This window comes from Ipomoea triloba, chromosome 7, assembly GCF_003576645.1.
Source record: "Ipomoea triloba cultivar NCNSP0323 chromosome 7, ASM357664v1".
NCBI lineage: Eukaryota > Viridiplantae > Streptophyta > Magnoliopsida > Solanales > Convolvulaceae > Ipomoea > Ipomoea triloba.
Window position 1 is genome coordinate 12,504,714 of NC_044922.1, and position 19,358 is coordinate 12,524,071.

At 34.6% G+C, this 19,358-nt stretch overlaps 4 protein-coding genes across 6 annotated transcripts; 1 reads left to right on the forward strand and 3 right to left on the reverse strand.

Moving 5' to 3' along the window:
• Positions 1-5,874: 5,874 nt before the first annotated feature.
• Positions 5,875-8,500, reverse strand: LOC116025941. 2 transcript variants are annotated; one of them, XM_031267335.1, is made up of 5 exons: positions 8,274-8,500; positions 7,153-7,930; positions 6,889-7,056; positions 6,486-6,760; positions 5,875-6,263 (listed from the first exon to the last, which is right to left on the reverse strand). In XM_031267335.1, coding segments are annotated over exons 2-5 (711 nt in total). In that variant the 5' UTR covers positions 7,420-7,930; positions 8,274-8,500; the 3' UTR covers positions 5,875-6,262. The 2 variants fall into 2 exon arrangements, with proteins under 2 accessions (XP_031123195.1, XP_031123196.1); XM_031267336.1 differs by having other exon boundaries at positions 7,153-7,943.
• A 1,009-nt stretch (positions 8,501-9,509) lies between these two features.
• Positions 9,510-11,676, reverse strand: LOC116024939. Of its 2 annotated transcripts, XM_031265980.1 has the most exons (4): positions 11,393-11,676; positions 10,395-10,936; positions 10,146-10,304; positions 9,510-10,014 (listed from the first exon to the last, which is right to left on the reverse strand). In XM_031265980.1, the coding sequence occupies exons 2-4, from the start codon at positions 10,557-10,559 to the stop codon at positions 9,814-9,816; spliced, it is 525 nt and encodes a 174-aa protein (XP_031121840.1). In that variant the 5' UTR covers positions 10,560-10,936; positions 11,393-11,676; the 3' UTR covers positions 9,510-9,813. The 2 variants fall into 2 exon arrangements, with proteins under 2 accessions (XP_031121840.1, XP_031121839.1); XM_031265979.1 differs by having other exon boundaries at positions 10,146-11,676.
• A 1,556-nt stretch (positions 11,677-13,232) lies between these two features.
• LOC116024154 lies at positions 13,233-14,114 on the forward strand. The gene is made up of 2 exons (XM_031265054.1): positions 13,233-14,004; positions 14,080-14,114. Exons 1-2 carry the CDS (start codon positions 13,233-13,235, stop codon positions 14,112-14,114), a joined length of 807 nt encoding a protein of 268 aa, XP_031120914.1.
• A 2,200-nt stretch (positions 14,115-16,314) lies between these two features.
• On the reverse strand, positions 16,315-19,156 carry LOC116024155 (protein-tyrosine sulfotransferase-like). Its single transcript, XM_031265055.1, has 5 exons — positions 19,105-19,156; positions 18,887-19,000; positions 18,205-18,445; positions 18,017-18,088; positions 16,315-16,891 (listed from the first exon to the last, which is right to left on the reverse strand). The coding sequence occupies exons 1-5, from the start codon at positions 19,154-19,156 to the stop codon at positions 16,567-16,569; spliced, it is 804 nt and encodes a 267-aa protein (XP_031120915.1). The 3' UTR covers positions 16,315-16,566.
• Between the last annotated feature and the right edge of the window lie 202 nt (positions 19,157-19,358).

The window sequence follows — 19,358 nt, forward strand, 5'->3', positions numbered from 1 at the left end:
TTTTTTTTTTTTTTTTTTTTTTTTTTTTTTTTTTTTTTGAGAATTGGTGAGGTTGTTAACAAATGACCAAATGGCATTCGTTAAGATTTTATTATATATATTACAAAAGTATCTCTTAAGTTAAGAGTGATCGAAATGTCAAAAGTAACACAAAGAAATATGATCAAATTAAAAATCGGGTATTTAATGTGATAATATCACAATAATGAATCTTGAGATTAAAACAGTATTACACAATAATGAATATTGAGATTAGAACCGTAAAATACCTTCCATTCATTTGATTGTCACTCAAAAGTCAAGACACAAAAGCACTATGTAGTATGTACTAGTACATTTTTAGTGGCCGGAAACATACCCACCCCTATTGAACAAAAATAATTCCAAGCATACCCATTAGACAAAAATAATTGGAAACATATCCATTAAACAAAAGATACTTCAAACATACCCGTTACAGAAAAATAATTTCAGCTGAGGAGGTATCATGAAAATGCAAAAGCTTTTTAGTAATTCTATTCTTCTTGTTGCGGTAAAACATACTTTCATGAACAATGACAACCTTCTTGAGTGTTGAAAAGCTTTCAAGTAGCTTCTTAATGAAAAGATGACCCTTTAAATGAGGTAATTAATCTTCAAAGCTTGAAGCATTTTATTTGTTCGAGCTGTAAAATGAAAATTTTCCAAATGTTTCAACCATACGTCGGACCAATCTGTCCTCATCCCATCCTATAAAAAACCATTATACAATTAAAAATATTCAAATCAGATCAGGATTACAAATAAATGCAAAACAATACAAAAACAACAAAAAATATTAGTGAATAAACAAAAAATTTATCCATCAAAATTAAGATTACCGTTAATAAATTTATCTCGAGTTTGGATAACTTGGGGCATAGTTGCAACAAATTATCTAATTCAGAAGTTGTATAGCAACCTTTGTAAGTGATACATGAAAGCTTAAGGTATTCCACTTCTAGTTGAAATCCCATCCTAGGGAATTCTTTAAAAATTGCCTTGAAAATCAAATAGAAAGAAAGTGGAATCAATTCCTTTAAAAGAATATAAATAAACAATAGTTAATTTTTAAAAAAAAGTATGGCTAAATACCTGGGCACAAGCACACAAATTAAGAGTAGAAATAGATCTCAATTCCAAGTTAAGGGGAGAAATTTGTCCATCACGGCATATGAATGAATTTTTAAACTACACAGCTTTGGAGCAGTAATGTCAAAATGCAATACGTTACGACAATGGATAAATGACAACTTCTTCAGTACAGTAAGGTGAATAGCACAATCTAGACATTTTATAGGACCAGAATCAACACATTCAAAACAAAGTTCATCAACATTAGGTAATATGCAAGGGAAATTGATTGAATCAACAATGACACCATAAAGATGCAATCTCTTAAGTGTTAAGCAAGAAAATATGCAGCCTGGCAACCGGTATGCTTTTTCTTTAATGTAGATTTCTTCAACACCTTTATGTGTGACTAAAAGTAACCATTGGTCAAAGTCATAAGACCGAGACCTAATTGTAAGTATCCCAACATTATAAAAATTCAGAACAAATTTCCGAATTGTTCCTTTGTGCAGCAAGAGAACTTTGTTGATCACATATAAACTTGCAATTGATTTCCTGACATAGTTGATCACATATAAACTTGCAACTGATTTCCTGACATAGTTGCTAGCACGACGATGTTTATTATTAATATAACGAAAGAACTCATGATCAAAATTGAGTTGGGTAAGACTCATCCAATCGGATCCATCTTCTAATTCATTCCGAAAAATATACTTTCTCTTCTATAACATGCACAAACATTCTTCTCAAATTTCCAAAAGGTGAAAAACCATTAATCTCAAACTTTCTCCATAATTGTGTTCCACATGCATAAATTAAGATTGTAGGAGGCATACTCCCACCTCGAATCAAGAACACAATTTCTCCAATACTATTAGCGGTAAAGCTCATGAATTCAGCTTGGCTAATGAGTTTTGCCTCTTCCAATGTAAGAGGAACCTCATGTTTGTCCCACCCCGGTCCCATTGATTCATCCAAAGTACAAACAAATATTCGGGTCCTTTTTACATCAACATAAATATATGCTAGTCGACCATTTAATTTCACCCATGATGAATGATACGTCGTTGGCGAAACAGCTGAGTGTTGGAATATATAGGGAAAAGGTATAACCCTAATTAAATTTTCTGTCTCAATATCAACTCCAACTATTTCTTGTTCGTCCATGCCATTCATGTTAAAATTTATCAAATAGAGAATACCATCAATTAGAACACTAGCAATAGGCTTCCAAGGGAGGAAGGAGAAGGAGTTTTCTGTAGTCACCGCCCTCCATGATTCATCCACCCCAAGGGTTAAAACCTTCAACACTCTCTGGTATTAATAGTCGTGAGTATTATTAATGTATAATACTGACTTAAAAACCTTGTACATTTTCGACACCGGATCAAAACCGAAGGCTGCATGGGAAAACATTTTTCTCCAAAGGTCCCCACAACCTGGCTCTGGCTCAAAAAATATTTGGGGAAGAAAAATATTTTGTGTAATTGTACTAAGGTCCAAGAGACTGGGTTGGAGCCTTCCATGGGTCTCTTCAGTAGTGTAGCCCACAGTGTACTGATCTGTGGGTGAGAGCGAGAGGAGGATTGTAAACGCGACGTGCGGCCGAGGGATGAAAGAAAGGAAGAATTTAGAAGTGCACCTGAAAGAAAGTACAGATTTGGGAGGAAGAGTGGTGAGAATTTTGAGAATTATCTCTTGGGGAAGAGAATCTATGGAAGTAGCAGGAGTTGATGAATTGTCCATCTTCTTCAATTCTTTTGATCTTCTAGATATCTGCAAATTCGATCAATTCAAGAATATATGCTAATTAGGGTTTTGTAACTCATATGCTAGTACGGTAGTACATGGTAAGGTTAGATATCAATCTTATGATGTTTATATATATTAGGACTCTTGTATTTTAACTCACACTACTACAATTCATTATCGCATCATCTTCGAACAAAGTATCCACAAATATTGAACTACAAAGTATATATGCTATGAACATACTAAACAATAAAGTTGTTTTGACTATGGTACACGAGTTTGAAAAACATTTAGGAAACCAAGTCTAAGATGAATTTGAAAAATGAGTGGCAAAATTTTTCTATCACTCAACTTGCAATCATTATCGTGTGGATAAAGGTCCACATAACTGTGTAGATCACACTATCAAATAACGTCCATTCAATATACAAACAATGTTCATTAGTTGTCGTGTGATTTCCTGGAGCTTCGTAAGGTGGAATCCTGGAGCGCTGGAACAATCCCCGGGAGCTAAATGCAGTGGCAGATCAGCTAGCCAAGACGGCAAGAGAACTCCCAATAAGGGCATACTCATTCTAGATGATCCTCCGGAGAATATTCGGAATCTATTAGATAATGATTTGATAGGATGTCCGTCATGGCGCTTTATGTATAATATTGCCTAACTGTACATGGTCTCATATGGGTTTCCCCCTTCCACTTAATATAAATAAATTAATAATATATATATATATATATATATATATATATATATATATATATATATATATATATATATATATATATATAGAATATTAATCAAATGCGGCTTTGCTATTAGGTGCGGTCATGTGGCCTAGTATGCGTCATTGGATTGTGTTGATCTGACGGTGGAAGTTATATATTAGGATTCAGGAAGTTTAATTCGCGTAACTTAAGTGAGGGCTTTATGGTAATTGTAAGTGGGAAGGTAATGTTAGAGTACAGAATGCACCAACAAACGTATTATTAAAACACACCATTCAACGTTATAAAATGCACCACTGGACAAATTAAAACACACCATTCCCCACCATACCAAAATACACCACTCAATTCAAATGCACCAACAAAATTAAAACACACCATTCAACGTACGAAAATGCACCAGTTCTCAGATTAAAACACACCACTTAACCACCACACACCAAATGCAACTACTCTCGTAAATTCACCACCATGTGTATTAAAACACACCATTCTACGTTATAAAATGCACCACTGGACAAATTAAAACACACCATTCCCCACCATACAGAAATACACCACTCAAATTCAAATGCACCAACAAAATTAAAACACACCATTATACGTTATAAAATGCACCACTTCTCAGATTAAAACACACCACTTGACCACCACACACCAAATACACATACTATTGCGAATTTCACCAATATTATCTCAAATATGAACCAGATTAATGTTGATAATCCACAGACTATTGCGAATTACTCCATTCTCGTTCCTCTGTTGGAGTCGACCTGTGCGTTTTGTTCGGAACGGAGCGCTCGTTGCTGGTGATGGAGTCCCTTCTACGCTCGTCAGGTGTTTGTTGCTCAGTGCTCGTCGACTTCAAGTCTGATCTCCGTCGTCGTCTGATCTGGTTTTGAAATTGTAGTGAATTGTCAACATTATCCTTCTCGTTCGCGTAGCTAAAGATGAAGCGCCTATATTGTTTGGATTAATATGAAGCCTTAGATCATGAGATCTAATGGTGTAGATCAGGCCACACAGCCGCACGGGGGAGACATGCCGCATCTGATGGGGCCTATATATATATATAGGGTAGAGTTCAGGTGTGGCCTGGTCATTAGGTGTGGTCGTGTGGCCTATTTTCAGCCATTAGATTATATCAACTCATCAAATCAACGCGCAATATATATATGTTACAGAACACACCATTCTACGTACTAAAACGCACCAGCACACCATTCCACACAATATACCAAATGCGTCTATTCACTTAAAATTCATCAATATACTTAATAAAACACATCATTTTATGTATTAAAATGTACCACAACGTGCCTCATGTCAGATTATAAGCATACACTATTTACACATATTAATTTACACATATTAGAAAACATGTGCTAAAATATGCACCATTATACGTATTAAAATGCACCACACTTATTAGAAACACATGTGTTAAAATACACACCATTCAATGTATTAAAATGCACCAGACGACGTATTAAAACACACCATTCCACAACACAGTTACACATCATTCTACGTATGAAAATGCACCAACGGATAGATTAAAACACACCATTCTACACACACAGTTAATGCACCAACATATGTAATAAAACGCACCACAGCATGTATTCAAACACACCACACTATGTACTAAAATGCACCATTCCAATTCATGTAATATAAATACTAAAATTACCATAATAACTCCACTTAAACATACGCGAATTTCACATTTCAGTAAGATTAATGAAATTGGATGGTGCTGATTAGGCCGCATGACCGCACCGGAGCTCGCCGCCGCATTTGAACCAATATATATATATATACAAACAATGTACTTTTAATATATTAAAAATGTAAATTGTATTTTTTTTAAAGTACATTATTTGAGTACTAAAATCAAATTATTTTGTATAATGTATATTCAGTACACAAACAATGTACTTTTAGTATATTAAATATGTATTTTTTATTATGGTTTACATAACACTGTGTAGACCATAATTCACACAATAATTTGCCCTAAACTTGATAGCAACATTTTTTGCAAGATGTCACAACTGTGACAATCGATCTGAATCTCTATATTTCAAAAAGTCTACTAGAATTACATTAATCACAAGGCTACTCACTTCCATTCACCACTCATGAATGAGTTGAGTGTAAAAATTTCACCAACAAAAAGGTGTTGTCTAAGCATAATTAGGCCTAATATATTGTTTGAAATTAAATGTATATATAACTAGAGTGGTGTGATGAAATAAAAACCAAACAAAAAAAAAAAAAATTAAGCTCCAAAAATTATATACAAGCTAACCATGGCACATTGCAAATCGTTATAGAGCATATCATTCATAGGAGGAAACAAAAGGATTTGAGTCTAATAGTAAAAATACAACAAGATTTTTAAAAGAAAATCATTTTTGCAGAAAATCATTTTTGCTTTTCTAAAACACGAGGATAATTCAAAACATCTTGCAAACTATGGGTATGATTGTATGAACAATGTCAACCTTCTCGAGTTTTAAAAAGAGGGCAAAAGAAAGCAAACAAGTAATGCCTTGACGAAAAGTATTTCATTATATTCCTCGAGCCTCAGTGCGAAGAATTTTGTGTGTGAGCTAAACTAAGCCGCTCTACTTCCAAAACATCCAGACAATGTTGTCACCATTAGGCTTCATTCCATCAACCTACCAAAAATAATTTGGGACAAAATTGCATTAGGGAATGCAAAATAATACAAACAATCAAAACTTCACTGAATAAGGTAGCTGTGAAAATGAATATTATCGATAAGCATATCTCAAGTTGCCACAAGATGGGGCACACACAGCAACTAAATGGAATGCAGAGATTTTCATAGAAACAATTTACAAAATAGAAACTTGTTTGTTCAATGGAAATATACTCACTAGTCAATAATAATTTTCGTTTTTGTGGAGGCAACGTGAAGATCCAAAAGCTCCTGCATAATTCCAGTAGTGTACTTTTTGCAGTAATTTTTGTCACGAACAATGACAACCATTTCAAGAGTTGAAAAACTAGCAAGTAGCTTCTTAATGAAAAGCTTTTCAGAATGTGACCCTCTAAATGAGATCAACTTCAAAGCATGGAGCATCTTATTTGTTTGAGCCGCAACATGAAGTTCTGACAAGGTGTCCATACATTCAGTAGCCACTGACCTGAGCTATAGACAAGCATCAAATACAGAGAAAACAAAACTCAATTAAATCAACATTACACAATTTTATCCAGGAATGCAAAACAATATGAAAATGAACAAATGAACTATTTATCAATGAATATGAAGATTACCCAAAATAAATCGATATCCAGTTTGCGTAACTTAGGGCATAATAGCAGAAGATGAGCAAGCACAGAAAATGATTTGTCACTTTGGATATAGAGTTCTTCGTAACATGAAAGCTTAAGGTATTCCACATTTAGTTGAAATCCAATCCTAGTGAATTCTTTAACAAATTCCTTAAAATCAAATAGAAAAAAAAAAGTAGAATCAATTCCTTTAAAATAACTTATAAATAAACAATAGTCAGAGAAAGAAAAGTTATGGCTAAATACCTTGACAGAACCAACCAAGTCAAGAGTAGAAATAGATCTCAAGTACAAGTTAACCGAGAGAAATTTGCCTAACCCGTTTGATGAGCAAGATTTGATTGTTAAACTACACAGCTTAGGAGCAGCAATGTTAAAATAAAATATGTTTTCACAGCTGAGAAATGACAAATTCTCAAGTACAGGAACATCAATAGCACAATTTATAGGACCAAAGTCAACCCATTGAAAGCAAAGTGAAGCAACATTAGGTAATCTGCAAGGGAAATTCATTGGTTCAACAGCGACACCATAAAGATGCAATCTCTTAAGTGTTGAACAAGAAAATACGCAGCTTGGCAACCTGTATGCTTCTTTTTCAAAAGAGATGTAGATTTCTTCAACACCTTTCCGTGTGACTAAAAGTAACCATTGGTCGAAGTCATAAGACCGAGACCTAATTGGCTAATTGCATGTATCCCAACATTATAAATATTTAGAACAAATTTCCGAATAGTTCCATTGTGCAGCAGCAGAACTTTGTTGATCACGTATAAGCTCACAGCTAATTTCTTGCCATACTTGATAGCATGACGATGTTTTCTATAAATATAACAAAAGAACCCATCATCAAAATTCAGTTGGGTAAGACTAAGCCAAGCATCTCTCCAAATGGAAGATAACGCGGCGGTTTTAGCCGCATCTTGAATTGGCAAAAATCCCAAGATGTGGTCAAGTATATCCGCGGGAAGTTGACTGATTCTATCTCTTGATCTCCCCCATGCCATAATCCAATAACCTAAACCTATGCAAATTAACTAACAAATGAATCAAAATTTAAAACACAGTCCAAAAATGGGATAACTTAGACATAGTAATAAAATTGCAACTCTTAAACACAGACAGGTTTATAGGAATATGCCAAACATCATACATGGACTATGCAGAGTAGAAATAAGAAACAACGAATTCAAAACAAACAAATTTCTAGCATTCAAACTTTGTAAACCTAATTTTTTATCCCAAAATTCTAAAATCAAAACTTAATCCACATTGCTTTAAAATCCAGAAGAATGTATACACACACACACACATACATACATACGTACACACACAGCAGCAAAGCAAATTGGGTTTGAGAGAAAAACCTGGAATTCAAACGCCAAAAGAGGAGAGAGCGTCGGAGGAGAACCGTTTGAGTTGGGCTTGCGCTTTTGATAAAGTCTACTCGTCTTCGTCTCGGGCCAAAGATGAAGGAAGATCAAGTCTTTGTCTATAGGGTGACTATGAAGAAACTGTTGGTCATTAGCTGAAGAAACTCGGAGGGAGTATTTGCCTTCTTCTAAATTGTGTCAGAGTGAATGAGATACAGAGTCCTTTACTCTATTTTTTTTTTTTTGTTTTTTCACTTCCATTTTTTTTTTTATTTCTCTAGTTTTCCTTCGTCATTTCTTCAGTTTTTCAATTATTATTTCTCTAATTTTTAAATTTCATTTTACAAATTCAATAAATTAGTACTAAATGTGTAAAACTAACAAAAGTTAATAAAAATATATTATTAAATTTGTCCAAATTTGTATAAGAAGTGGAAGAATGGAGGTGAGATTAAAACTGGAAGAATAAATTTAGTAAAAAACTTCTCCAATTTTTCTTTTTCCATTTCTCCAATTTTTCATTTTTCTGGAAAATCTTTCATTTTTCAAGTTGGTAAACGACCCACAATTTCTCATAAAGAAATTATGTAAAACAATCTCAAGAATCTAGGCATGTGAAAAATGAATTTGAAAAATGAGTGTGGCAAATATTGATCTCCACACCTAATCTATGTTTATTGGCTCGAGTAACATATGCACCTATTGTCACTTTTCGCTCTATTCTTTACTCATATCATGTCATATTATGATTGATTGATACATAATTTTGAAAGTAATTGTTTTTTTTTAATGAATTGTAAATTGATTGAAATGAATTTTGAATCTAAATAATCTAAGGGATGGATAGCACCATGTCTTGCTGCCAGTTGCACGAAACAAGTTCTCCATGGTGCCAAAATGTTCTTTTTGGACTAAATAATACCCCGCACAAAATTTTGCTTGGCCACCATAGCATGGAGCTTTACCCTATCGACTTTAATTGTCTTTTATAGTTTTAATTAACTTCATTGAGCTTCACTAAGTAACGATTCAATTTCTTTTTTCAAGCTGTTTTTATTAGAGAAAGAAGAATTTGGCGAGGTTTTTAACAAATGATGAGTAAATGACATTTGTTAGGATTTTATTATATATTATCAAAGTGTCTCTTAAGTTAAGAGTGATCGAAATGCCAAAAGTAGCACAAAGAAATATCATAAGATAAGAAATATGATCAAATTAAAAATCGAGTGGTAATATCACAATAACGGTATTATACAAATAATTATTTATATTACACAAAACACCTTCCATTCATTTGGTATCACTCAAAAGTCAAGACACATAGTACTATGTACTAGTACATTCCATGGAAACATACCCACCCCTATTGAACAAAAATAATTTCAAACATACCAGTAGACAAAAATAATTTGAAGCATACCCATTAAACAAAAATACTTTCAAACATATATACCCATTAAACAAAAATAATTTCTGCTGAGGTACCAAGAAAATGCAAAAGCTCCTTTGTAATTATATCCTCCTCCTTGTTGCACTAATACTTATGAACAATGACAACCTTCTTGAGTGTTGAAAAGCTCGCAAGTAGCTTTGCAATGAAAAGGAGTTCAATTTTTGACCCTGTAAATGAGGTAACCTTCAAAGCTTGAAGCATCTTATTTGTTTGAGTTGCGGAATGAAGTCTTTCCAAAAGTTTCAACCATGCGTCGACACAATCAAATGTCACCACCTCAAGCTATAAAAAAACATCATACAATTAAAAATATTCAAATCATATTAGGATTACAAATAAAAGGCAAAACAATACAGAAACAACAAAAATATCGGTGAATAAAAGAAAAATGTATCCATCAAAATTAAAATCACCTGTGATAAATTTATCTCGAGTTTGCATAACTTCGGGCATAATCGCAACAAAGGAACTAATGCAGAACTTATAACATCACTTTTGTAAGAGAAACATGACAGCTTAAGGTATTCCACATTTAGTTGAAATCCCAACTTAGTGAACTCTTTATCAAATTCCTTCAAAATCAAAATAAAGAAAGAAACATCAGTTCCTAAAAAAAAGTTATAAATAAATAATAATCCAATGAAAAATATCCAGCTAAATACCTGGAGAGAACCTTCCAATTCAAAAGTCACAATAGATTTCAAGCCCAAGTTTACTCGGAGAAATTTGTCAGGGACATTAGAGGAGCAACATTTGATTGTTAAACCACACAACTTTCGAGCAGTAATGTTAAAATAAAATATATTTTGACAGCTGAGAAATGACATATTCTCGAGAATAGGAACATCAACAGCACGATGTAGGAGATTTATAGTACCAAATGTAACACTTACCACTATTACATTATTATAATATAGGTAGTAATTATAATAATTAAGGTAATATAATTATATGGTGCATTACTTCCATATCAGCTTATGTTAATTAAGGTAAACACTAATGGTGATTGGAAGTATAATTGGGGAAGGGATATATTACCATATTGATGGCATATGGTTAGTATAAATAGAGCACTTGATCCTCTCACTGCTTGATCATTCATTCTCTACACCATCAAGAGAGGGTTGAGAAAGTGAGAGAAACTATACCCGTTACTCTGCAACAGTCCCGTGAATACACAATCTTCATCAACCGGAAGCTATGGCTGAAGGTTAGTAATTTGAAGGTTAGTAATTTAAGTACGATCCTAATTATCATGTATTAAGTTCCTATGTGATAAATTAAGTCTAACAGTTGGTATCAGATTTCAGTTAAATCTCTGCCTAGTTTTTTTTAAATTGATTGCATAATTTTTTTTTTTACATATGACTATACATTGTTGTATAATTGAGGATGCATATGTTATTTCTTTTTCTGCAATCATATTCCTTTGGGTTGCTGAATTCCTTGTTTAATTTCAGCGTTTATATAAATCGTTAAGGAAACAATATATATAGTTGTTGTTTTTCCTTTGCGGACTGCGATTCATACAGATCATTTATTTATATAAATTTTTTTTTTCTCTCTGTTTTTTTGCCAATTAATAAAGATGGAGGAATGAATCTAATTTTATTATATCCTCTTTGCTTCATACGGCAATAAAAAAAAAATGGTTTATTACCTATTGCCGTCAAACGGCTTCGGCCTCGCCGGATTGGGCTTCACCGGCGTCCGACGCTTTCCGGCGGCGCAGAACAACGGCTTCGGCCGGCTGGTTCGGTTTGCGACAGAGCAGGCAGACGGCGGCGGCGTTGGTTCGCAACGAGGTTGGGCGGTGGTGGCGGAGTCGGGTTCCCCGGCGACGACACGGCTGCTATCTCCTCCTTCAGGCGACCGGCGGCGGCGCTGGGATCCCGGCGACGTGCTGCTGTCCATGGCTGCCATTATTACGCTGTTCTGTGTTGTTGTTACGCCGTAGGGCTGTTAGTTCATTAGAAGAGGATGATGACTGATGAGTTTAATGGGCTGGGTCTGGCCCAATTGGGCTAGGTCTGGGCTCTTATATAAAAATTAAAAAAAAAATTATCATTCTGGGCCTGTTTTGATTTGGGCTTGCTAATTGTTATTTACTCTTCATTTTTTTTGGACTTCTTCAATTAATAATCCAATTGAATTTTTTTTTTTAAACTAAAGTCAATATTAAAATTATTATTCAATTTTGTACAAATTATTAAGCTTTGAATTTGTTTGAATTTCAATATTGAATTTTAGTTTAATTGCATTAAGTGTTGCAATTTGAATGTTTAATTGAAGTCCATATTAAAATTATTATTCAATTTTGAACAAATTATTAAGTTTTAAATTTGTTTGAATTTTAATTTTAATATTGAATATTCAGTTTAAATTGTATTAAGTGCTACAATTTAATTGTGGAGTACTGAGTTATAATATGTGTAATCTGAGCATGTTTATTTCTGTTTAATGCATTAATTATTTGATTGATATAATTATGCCTATTAGAAATGCATGTTCTTTAAGTATAAATTTAGAGCCTTTTAGGACTGAATTGTTTGCCTATTATGCATATTATAGTGCTTTTTAGGTGAATTTAGTGCCTTTTAAGGATAAATTAAGCATATTATTATACTCTTTCATTCTTACTCCTCTTGTGCTATTTCAAGCACATTAAAACATCTTAAAAAGATAGTTCACCATATTTTTAAAGCCTAGGTGAATCTATATTCTTAGATCAACCAAACGATTTTACTTAAAATATGAGAACACATGATTTAGGGAAGTTTCTTGGGGAGGAATACTAGTTCCCTGGCCCTGGCTTAAAACGCTTTGCTGGCTAAAACCGCCATATTGCTACTAGTCCCCTTGCGACGCTACTCTGTCTAAGGAGTTGGTTTTTTAATGGAGCCTTAGCACCAACCAACTTTCCTGGGAGTATACCTAAGGATTGTTAATCATGTTTTGGTTTAATTTGTTTGATTAGGTTTTAAATACCCTTGCCATTGTGATTATATTTAATTTTGGTCAATTAAAGAATAGCCACAACATCTTTAATTTACTGAAATTACATATTAAGTATTAATCACATAAAGTTTAGGCAAGAACCTTGTAGTTAACTCTGCGTTATATGGCAAAATTTAGCCCACATGCAATTTTGTTATAATTGTAGGGTTAATTAGGATGAAATACTAAACTATGATCATAATTTGCCCACAGGGATTATGTATCGGCATATAGGTTGGTAGGCTTGTCATTAAGGGTGGAAAATCCATACCCAAATCGTACCCATTCTGTTTCCACCATTCAGTTTTGATAAATTCATTATGCGTAAGAATTTAGCCCACAGGCAATTTTTATGGCATACGGATTTATCTTTTACATAATTTACATTGGTAGTATTATGTACTTCAATTACTCTCTCTCTCTATTTTTTAGCCTCGAAAATTCTAACCAAACATTTATTATTCTTTACAGAACCTACTCAAATCCCAACTCAAAACACAATAATGATTGACGTTCCTATTCTAAGTGATGATAATCACCAAGAGTGGAAAGACGTTGTTCTCCTACACTTAGGGTTGATAGAGATGGATTTCGCTATTCAAAATAAAGAGCCTCCTCCTATCACTGATGATAGCACTGAGGATGAAAAGAAATTTCACGCACAATGGACTAGGTCCAATCGGTTGTGTGTGTATTTCATTAAGACACGAATTCCAAGAAGTATTCGTGGCTCAGTTGACCATTTTGATAAAGTCGAATCCTTGTTCAAAGCTATTGATGACCAATATGCTACATCAAATAAAGCTTTGGCAAGTACTCTAATCATGAAGTTTGTTGGTCTTCGTCTTTCCTCTGTCAAAGGCACGCGCAAGCACATCATGCAAGTCAGGGATATTGCAGCGCAACTGAAGAAGTTGGGAATAATTTTACCAGATTCCTTTGTTGTGCACTTTGCACTTAACACCCTCCCTCAACATTATAGCTCCTTTAAGATTTCTTACAACACACATCAAGATAATTGGACTATCAATGAATTGATAACCATGTGTGCACAAGAGGAAGAAAGTCTTAGTGAAGAGGTTGGCGAGATTGCTATGTTGGCCACAGCAAAGCCTAAAGGAAAATTTGGGAAAGCTATGGGATTCACTGCAGCAACAAAGGGGAAACTGACCCCAAATGCTGACATAAAGAAGATACAAAAGTGTTTCTTTTGTAAAAAGAAGGGACACATGAAGAAAGATTGTATCACGTTTAAGAAGTGGATGTCCAAGAAAGGTAATATTTCCTCTTCTTTTATACGTTTCAAATCCAATATGTCACAAGTTAATCCGCATTGCAAACTCCTTGCAGGATATGACAAGACTGAGGCAGCCGAAGGGACCTAAGTGTAGCATCTTCTCTGGAAATAAGATTGAGTCACCGGTAGAAGCTGTCAGAGTTTGCATTCTAGTTTTGAATTGTTTTGACGTAGACGAGACATTGTATGTTCCTAGCTTATCAAAGGAACTTAATTTCAGTTTTTAAGACTTGTACCCTTCGTTTTTTTTAATTTAATAAAAATATTTCAAGTTATTTCTTATTTTTTTCCTTGTGTTGGTACTGGTACATTGTCTTATGGTCTCTTTCGTCTTAATTTAAAGAATGCTTCAGTTTATAATTCTTTGCATATTCAAAACAACAATGCAGTATTAACAACAATTTCTCAATGTTATGGCATCGGAGATTAAATCATATCTCCCTTGAGTGTATAAAAAGGTTGGTAAAGGATGGAGTACTTTCTACTCTAGACTACACTGACTTTGAGACTTGCATTGGCTGCATTAAGGGTAAGCAGACAAACAAGTCAAAGAAAGGTGCCACTAGGAGTACAACATTGTTGGAAATTATTCATACTGACATATGACAATATCCGGTCAGAAAATTTTCATCACTTTCATTAATAACTTTTCACGATTTTTCTATGTGTGTTTACTTAAGCATAAGCTTGAAGCATTGGTTCCTTTAAGTCATTTAAAGCTGAAGCTAAAAACCAATGTAACAAGAAAATACACATAGTTAGATCTGATAGGAGTGGTGAATATTAGGGTAGATACACTAAAAAAATGGACAAGCACCTGGTCTCATTTACTAAGTTTCTTCAAGAGCATACGGTCTAGCTGAAAGAAGGAACATGACCTTTCTGGATATGGTGCGGACTATGCTAAGCAACTCTAAGTTTCTTAAGTCATTGTGGACTAAAGCACTTGAGGCGGCAACGTAAATATTAAATTGTGTTCCAACCAAGGCTGTCCCTAAGACGCCGTTTGAGTTATTCAAAGGTAGGAAACAGAGTTTGCAACATATGCGTGTTTAGGGATGTCCACCTAAGGTGGGGATTTATAACCCACACGAAAAGGAACTTAACCCAAAGACCATTAGTGCTTTCTTTATTGGATATGCACAATATTCTAAGGGTTATAGGTTTCATTGTCCATCTCATACTACTAGGGTAGTGGAATCAAGAAATGCGAAGTTTCTTGAAGATGACTTAATTAGTGGGAGTGATCGATTTAAGGACTTCGTTCTTTCAATTGATCATACTAGCTCTCAACTTTCTACGTCATCTAATGGTGTTGTCCTTATCCGCAGTGCCCTTTCAGTTCCGTCTGCAGATAACCACCTACTGTTGAGATTCCACGAGCTGTTATTATGTTTCGTATCTACAAGAATTTGACATAGGAGCTGAAAATGATCCTGAAACGTTTTTCTCAAAAATTGTGCACAGTTGGACTTATGGTTTGAAGCCATGAATTCCATGAAGAGCAATGGGGTGTGGGAACTTGTTGAATTGCCTACTGGGGCCAAGGCTATTGGCTGCAAATTGGTCTTTAAGACCAAAAGAGATTCATTAGGCTATATTGAGAGATACAAGGCCCGACTTGTTGCAAAGGAATTTACTCAAAAAGGAAGGAATCGATTAGAATCTTAATAATGATGTCATTATTATTATCAATAATGGTTGTAGAGACCTGAATTCTAGCATTCTCCTTTAGCTGCATATCATGATATTTCTATGAGATGTGTTTCATGATACTAAAACCTAATAATGATAATTAAACAATAAAATAAATACTCAATCAATATATTGGTCTGTGAAATCTCCTTCACATTTTCTTCGTCATTTTTTTTTTCCATTTTCCAGTTTTCCATTTTTCCACCTTGCATACAACCTATACAACGATCACTCCAAGTCTCCAAGCCTCTCCTATAGTCCTATGTCATAAGAGCACAACTACAATTCAAGACGACCACAAATGTAATTATGTGTTTGGGGTAGGCACCATAGATACCAAAATTATGCAATATGTATACAATAGAAGGGATGGAAACTACATTAAAAGATCACATTGCCAAGTTCTACACTAATAGAACTGGAACTCATTAGTCTGGAACAAAGATCATATGGACATTTAGTAAGGGGTAACTGGTAAGAAAAAACACTACAACTTCAAATTATTTAGGCACAAATGCACATGTAGAAACAGGAAAAACATTATGGATGGATATACCTCAGAGAAAAAGTGGTGGTAATCACAGATATATATATGCAGCTGGTAGAATGACATCACCACAAATTTAAATATGTAGTCAAAAGGACTTTTATAGCTAGCAATTCAACGACTTTGTAACCAGAGCAGTGAGGTTTATTCAGAGATTACATAATTGCCAACCGTCAGTTAATATCCTATGCATTAGGTCTGATGGTCAATGTATTCAAATAAAAACTTAAGGTTCATGGTTTGCCCTACAAACTTGCAGTGTACTTAAGATGAATCTTGTTAAGCTGTTCAAACTTTATTAAATATTGAGAGGTGTCTTAAAAAAGAAACATACTCGAGCAAATAAATCTTCTCTCATCCATGGAACCAAATACTTCCATGGCCAGATATCTAGAGTGCTTACTCCCTTTGACTTTGAACGGATCCTTCCAGACATTCGGGTGGCAGATGTTAAGTTAGGGTGCACCAAAAACCTAGCAGCTACTTCAATTGAAAATTCATAAGCACTAAAAACACGGTCAATTGGATTCCTAATAATTGTCACCACAGAAGTTCTATCATTAGGAAGTTTCGACATCAAGCTGTAGTCATCATGAGTAGCCAATAAACGACAGTTTGGCTTTCTGCAGAGTGGGAAAAAAAAAGGGTAGAAATTAGAGCAACATTTATTTGAAGCCTCCAAAAGCAAAAACATTAAGGAAAATTACAAAAGAGGCAAAAAGAGTATGCTGCTTAACAAGCTTATTGTTTTGCCACTTAAAAGGAGAGTGAAAGAGCCCACCTCAACCCACCACAGGAGGGAAATAAATAAATAAATAAACCTATGTCTTTTTGGCAATGTTGCAAAAGTCCCGCCTAGACGCCGATTAATCGCCGCATAGGCGCTAGGCACCGGTCGACCGCCTAGCGTATCACCTTAATCGGTGGTCTAGGCGGCCGCCTAAGCCGCTTAGGCACTAACCGCCTAGGCCTCCTAGGCCTAGGCACCGACTAGGCCATCTAGTCGGTCGATTAGCTATTGTTCTGTTTTTTTAATGGATTATTTCACTCAAAACAATATCGTTTTGAGCGAAATAACCCTAAATTGTTCAAACTCTAGATATTTTTTAGGTTAATATTTAATATTTTAGTATTTACTATTAAAGTATTATATAGTTTATAACTATTAGTCTCTAAAAAATTAACAAATATTTAAATATATTTTTTTTGAAAACCATTTAAATATATTTTTAAAAAATAAAAAATAAAAAATAAAATAAAAGAAATACATGGGCGCCTAAGCGCCGATTAATCCCCGCCTAGGCGCCCTAGGCACTAGGCACCCCCGAGCGCCCGAGGAGCGCCTACAATCTTATCAACCATGTTTTTTGGAGCAGTGTATATACCAATATAATATACTAGAATATGTTAGTACTTATAAACTCATAAAGTATTAAAAAAATCTAGATTTCAAGTGATACTAAGTTTTCTGCCAATTCAACTAAGCCTTATTCTGCCCAGCCCTAACATGTACTCACATTCTTCTTTAAAATTTATATATATATTTTTAAAAAGGAGCCTACTATGTATAACTAATTAATGTAATATTCAAAAAGTTGGTTACCTACACAATGCTCCCCAAGGATATTTTAGGGGCAGAGATTATCTCCCGTGTTTCTATCAAAGCATCAGAAAATAACAGTGGTACCCACAAACTGAGCCAAAGAGTAGTAGACTAGTGATTGTACAAGGATAACAAAATCTATTACCTGGGATCAAACCTTAACTTATCATAGGAGCGTGGGCACTCCAAAGAGTTAGCATAAAGCTTTTTCAGGAAACTGCAACAAATGGAAAATGAAAACATAAGCAACAATGATGTTAATCTGAGCCTGCGAAGTATAAAAGTATAGCATGGCTGGCCAGGAAATGAGATAGGAAGATTGAGGAAGATTACCAGTGAAAATAAGTCCTTCCACCTGTCCTAGGTACATGAAGTAAAAATAGCAAGTCCCTCAACAGATGTTTGTCTTCGCTGACTTCTGATTCAAGGGAAGAAGATGCCCACTTTTTGACTGTGTGCTCACACTGCTCAAAATCATCTTCTACCAATGCCTCTGATGCTGTAGAAACTGGGAAGAAACAACCATTTGAATGTCCATGTATAGATGAGCACCCAAGTTCTCCAAAAAACTGGGCTGTACAGCGATTACAACTAGAGAGCATAGTGGTTCAATACATGAAGTTTATATCCAGGCCACATCACAATTGAGAACGTAAAACATATTTATAAATCAAGATCAAGTTTACAATGGAATTCATTATAATCATTGCAAAAAGTAATCAGAATTATAACTACGATAAGCAATATCTAAACCTATAAAACAACCACAGAATAAGAGATTAGACACGAACTTCTACATCTGCATACTTTCACTATATCAGAACCAGGCTAGAAGAAAGTGAAAATGCTATATTATCAAGCTTTATTACTATTTTTCTTTAAATTGCAGCTAACCTAACAAAACGATGTTGCTAATATACATTTTCATATCTGTATTATCTGGGAAAAATCATTCATACACAAAACAAAAGCGAAACTAGAACAGACAATAAATAGACACCAAATAAGAACATACCAGATAGGGCTTTCTCGGCCCAAATGGAGGATGACCATTTTAACACAAAGTGTAAAATGGCAGACCATCCACTGGGTTGAACTCCAAGCAAGCCCCAAACGGCCCAAAGCAAATCTGCCAAAATAAAGTCCATGCAAGGACTGTTGGCCCAAAAGCTACAAACAAATCTAATGGGTCAAATACAAAATCCCTACTACAATGCAAAAAATATGAGTTACAAAGCAAAGTCAACAATTTGACTTGAAAATCATTTAAAGCCTTGTCTGCCATATTGAGCCTGATTTGACTTTATTGACCATGACTCAAGCATCCCTTCCTTCCGATGACCAACTCGGCGGAGAAGAATAGAGACCAGCAAAACTGATGACTGCAAAAGAAAGGCCGCCATTGCTACCTGCCGGTGAAGATGGAGAAAAAATTTCCGTCTTACAGCCGGCAAACCATAATGAAATCTTAAGACAAATTAAAGCAA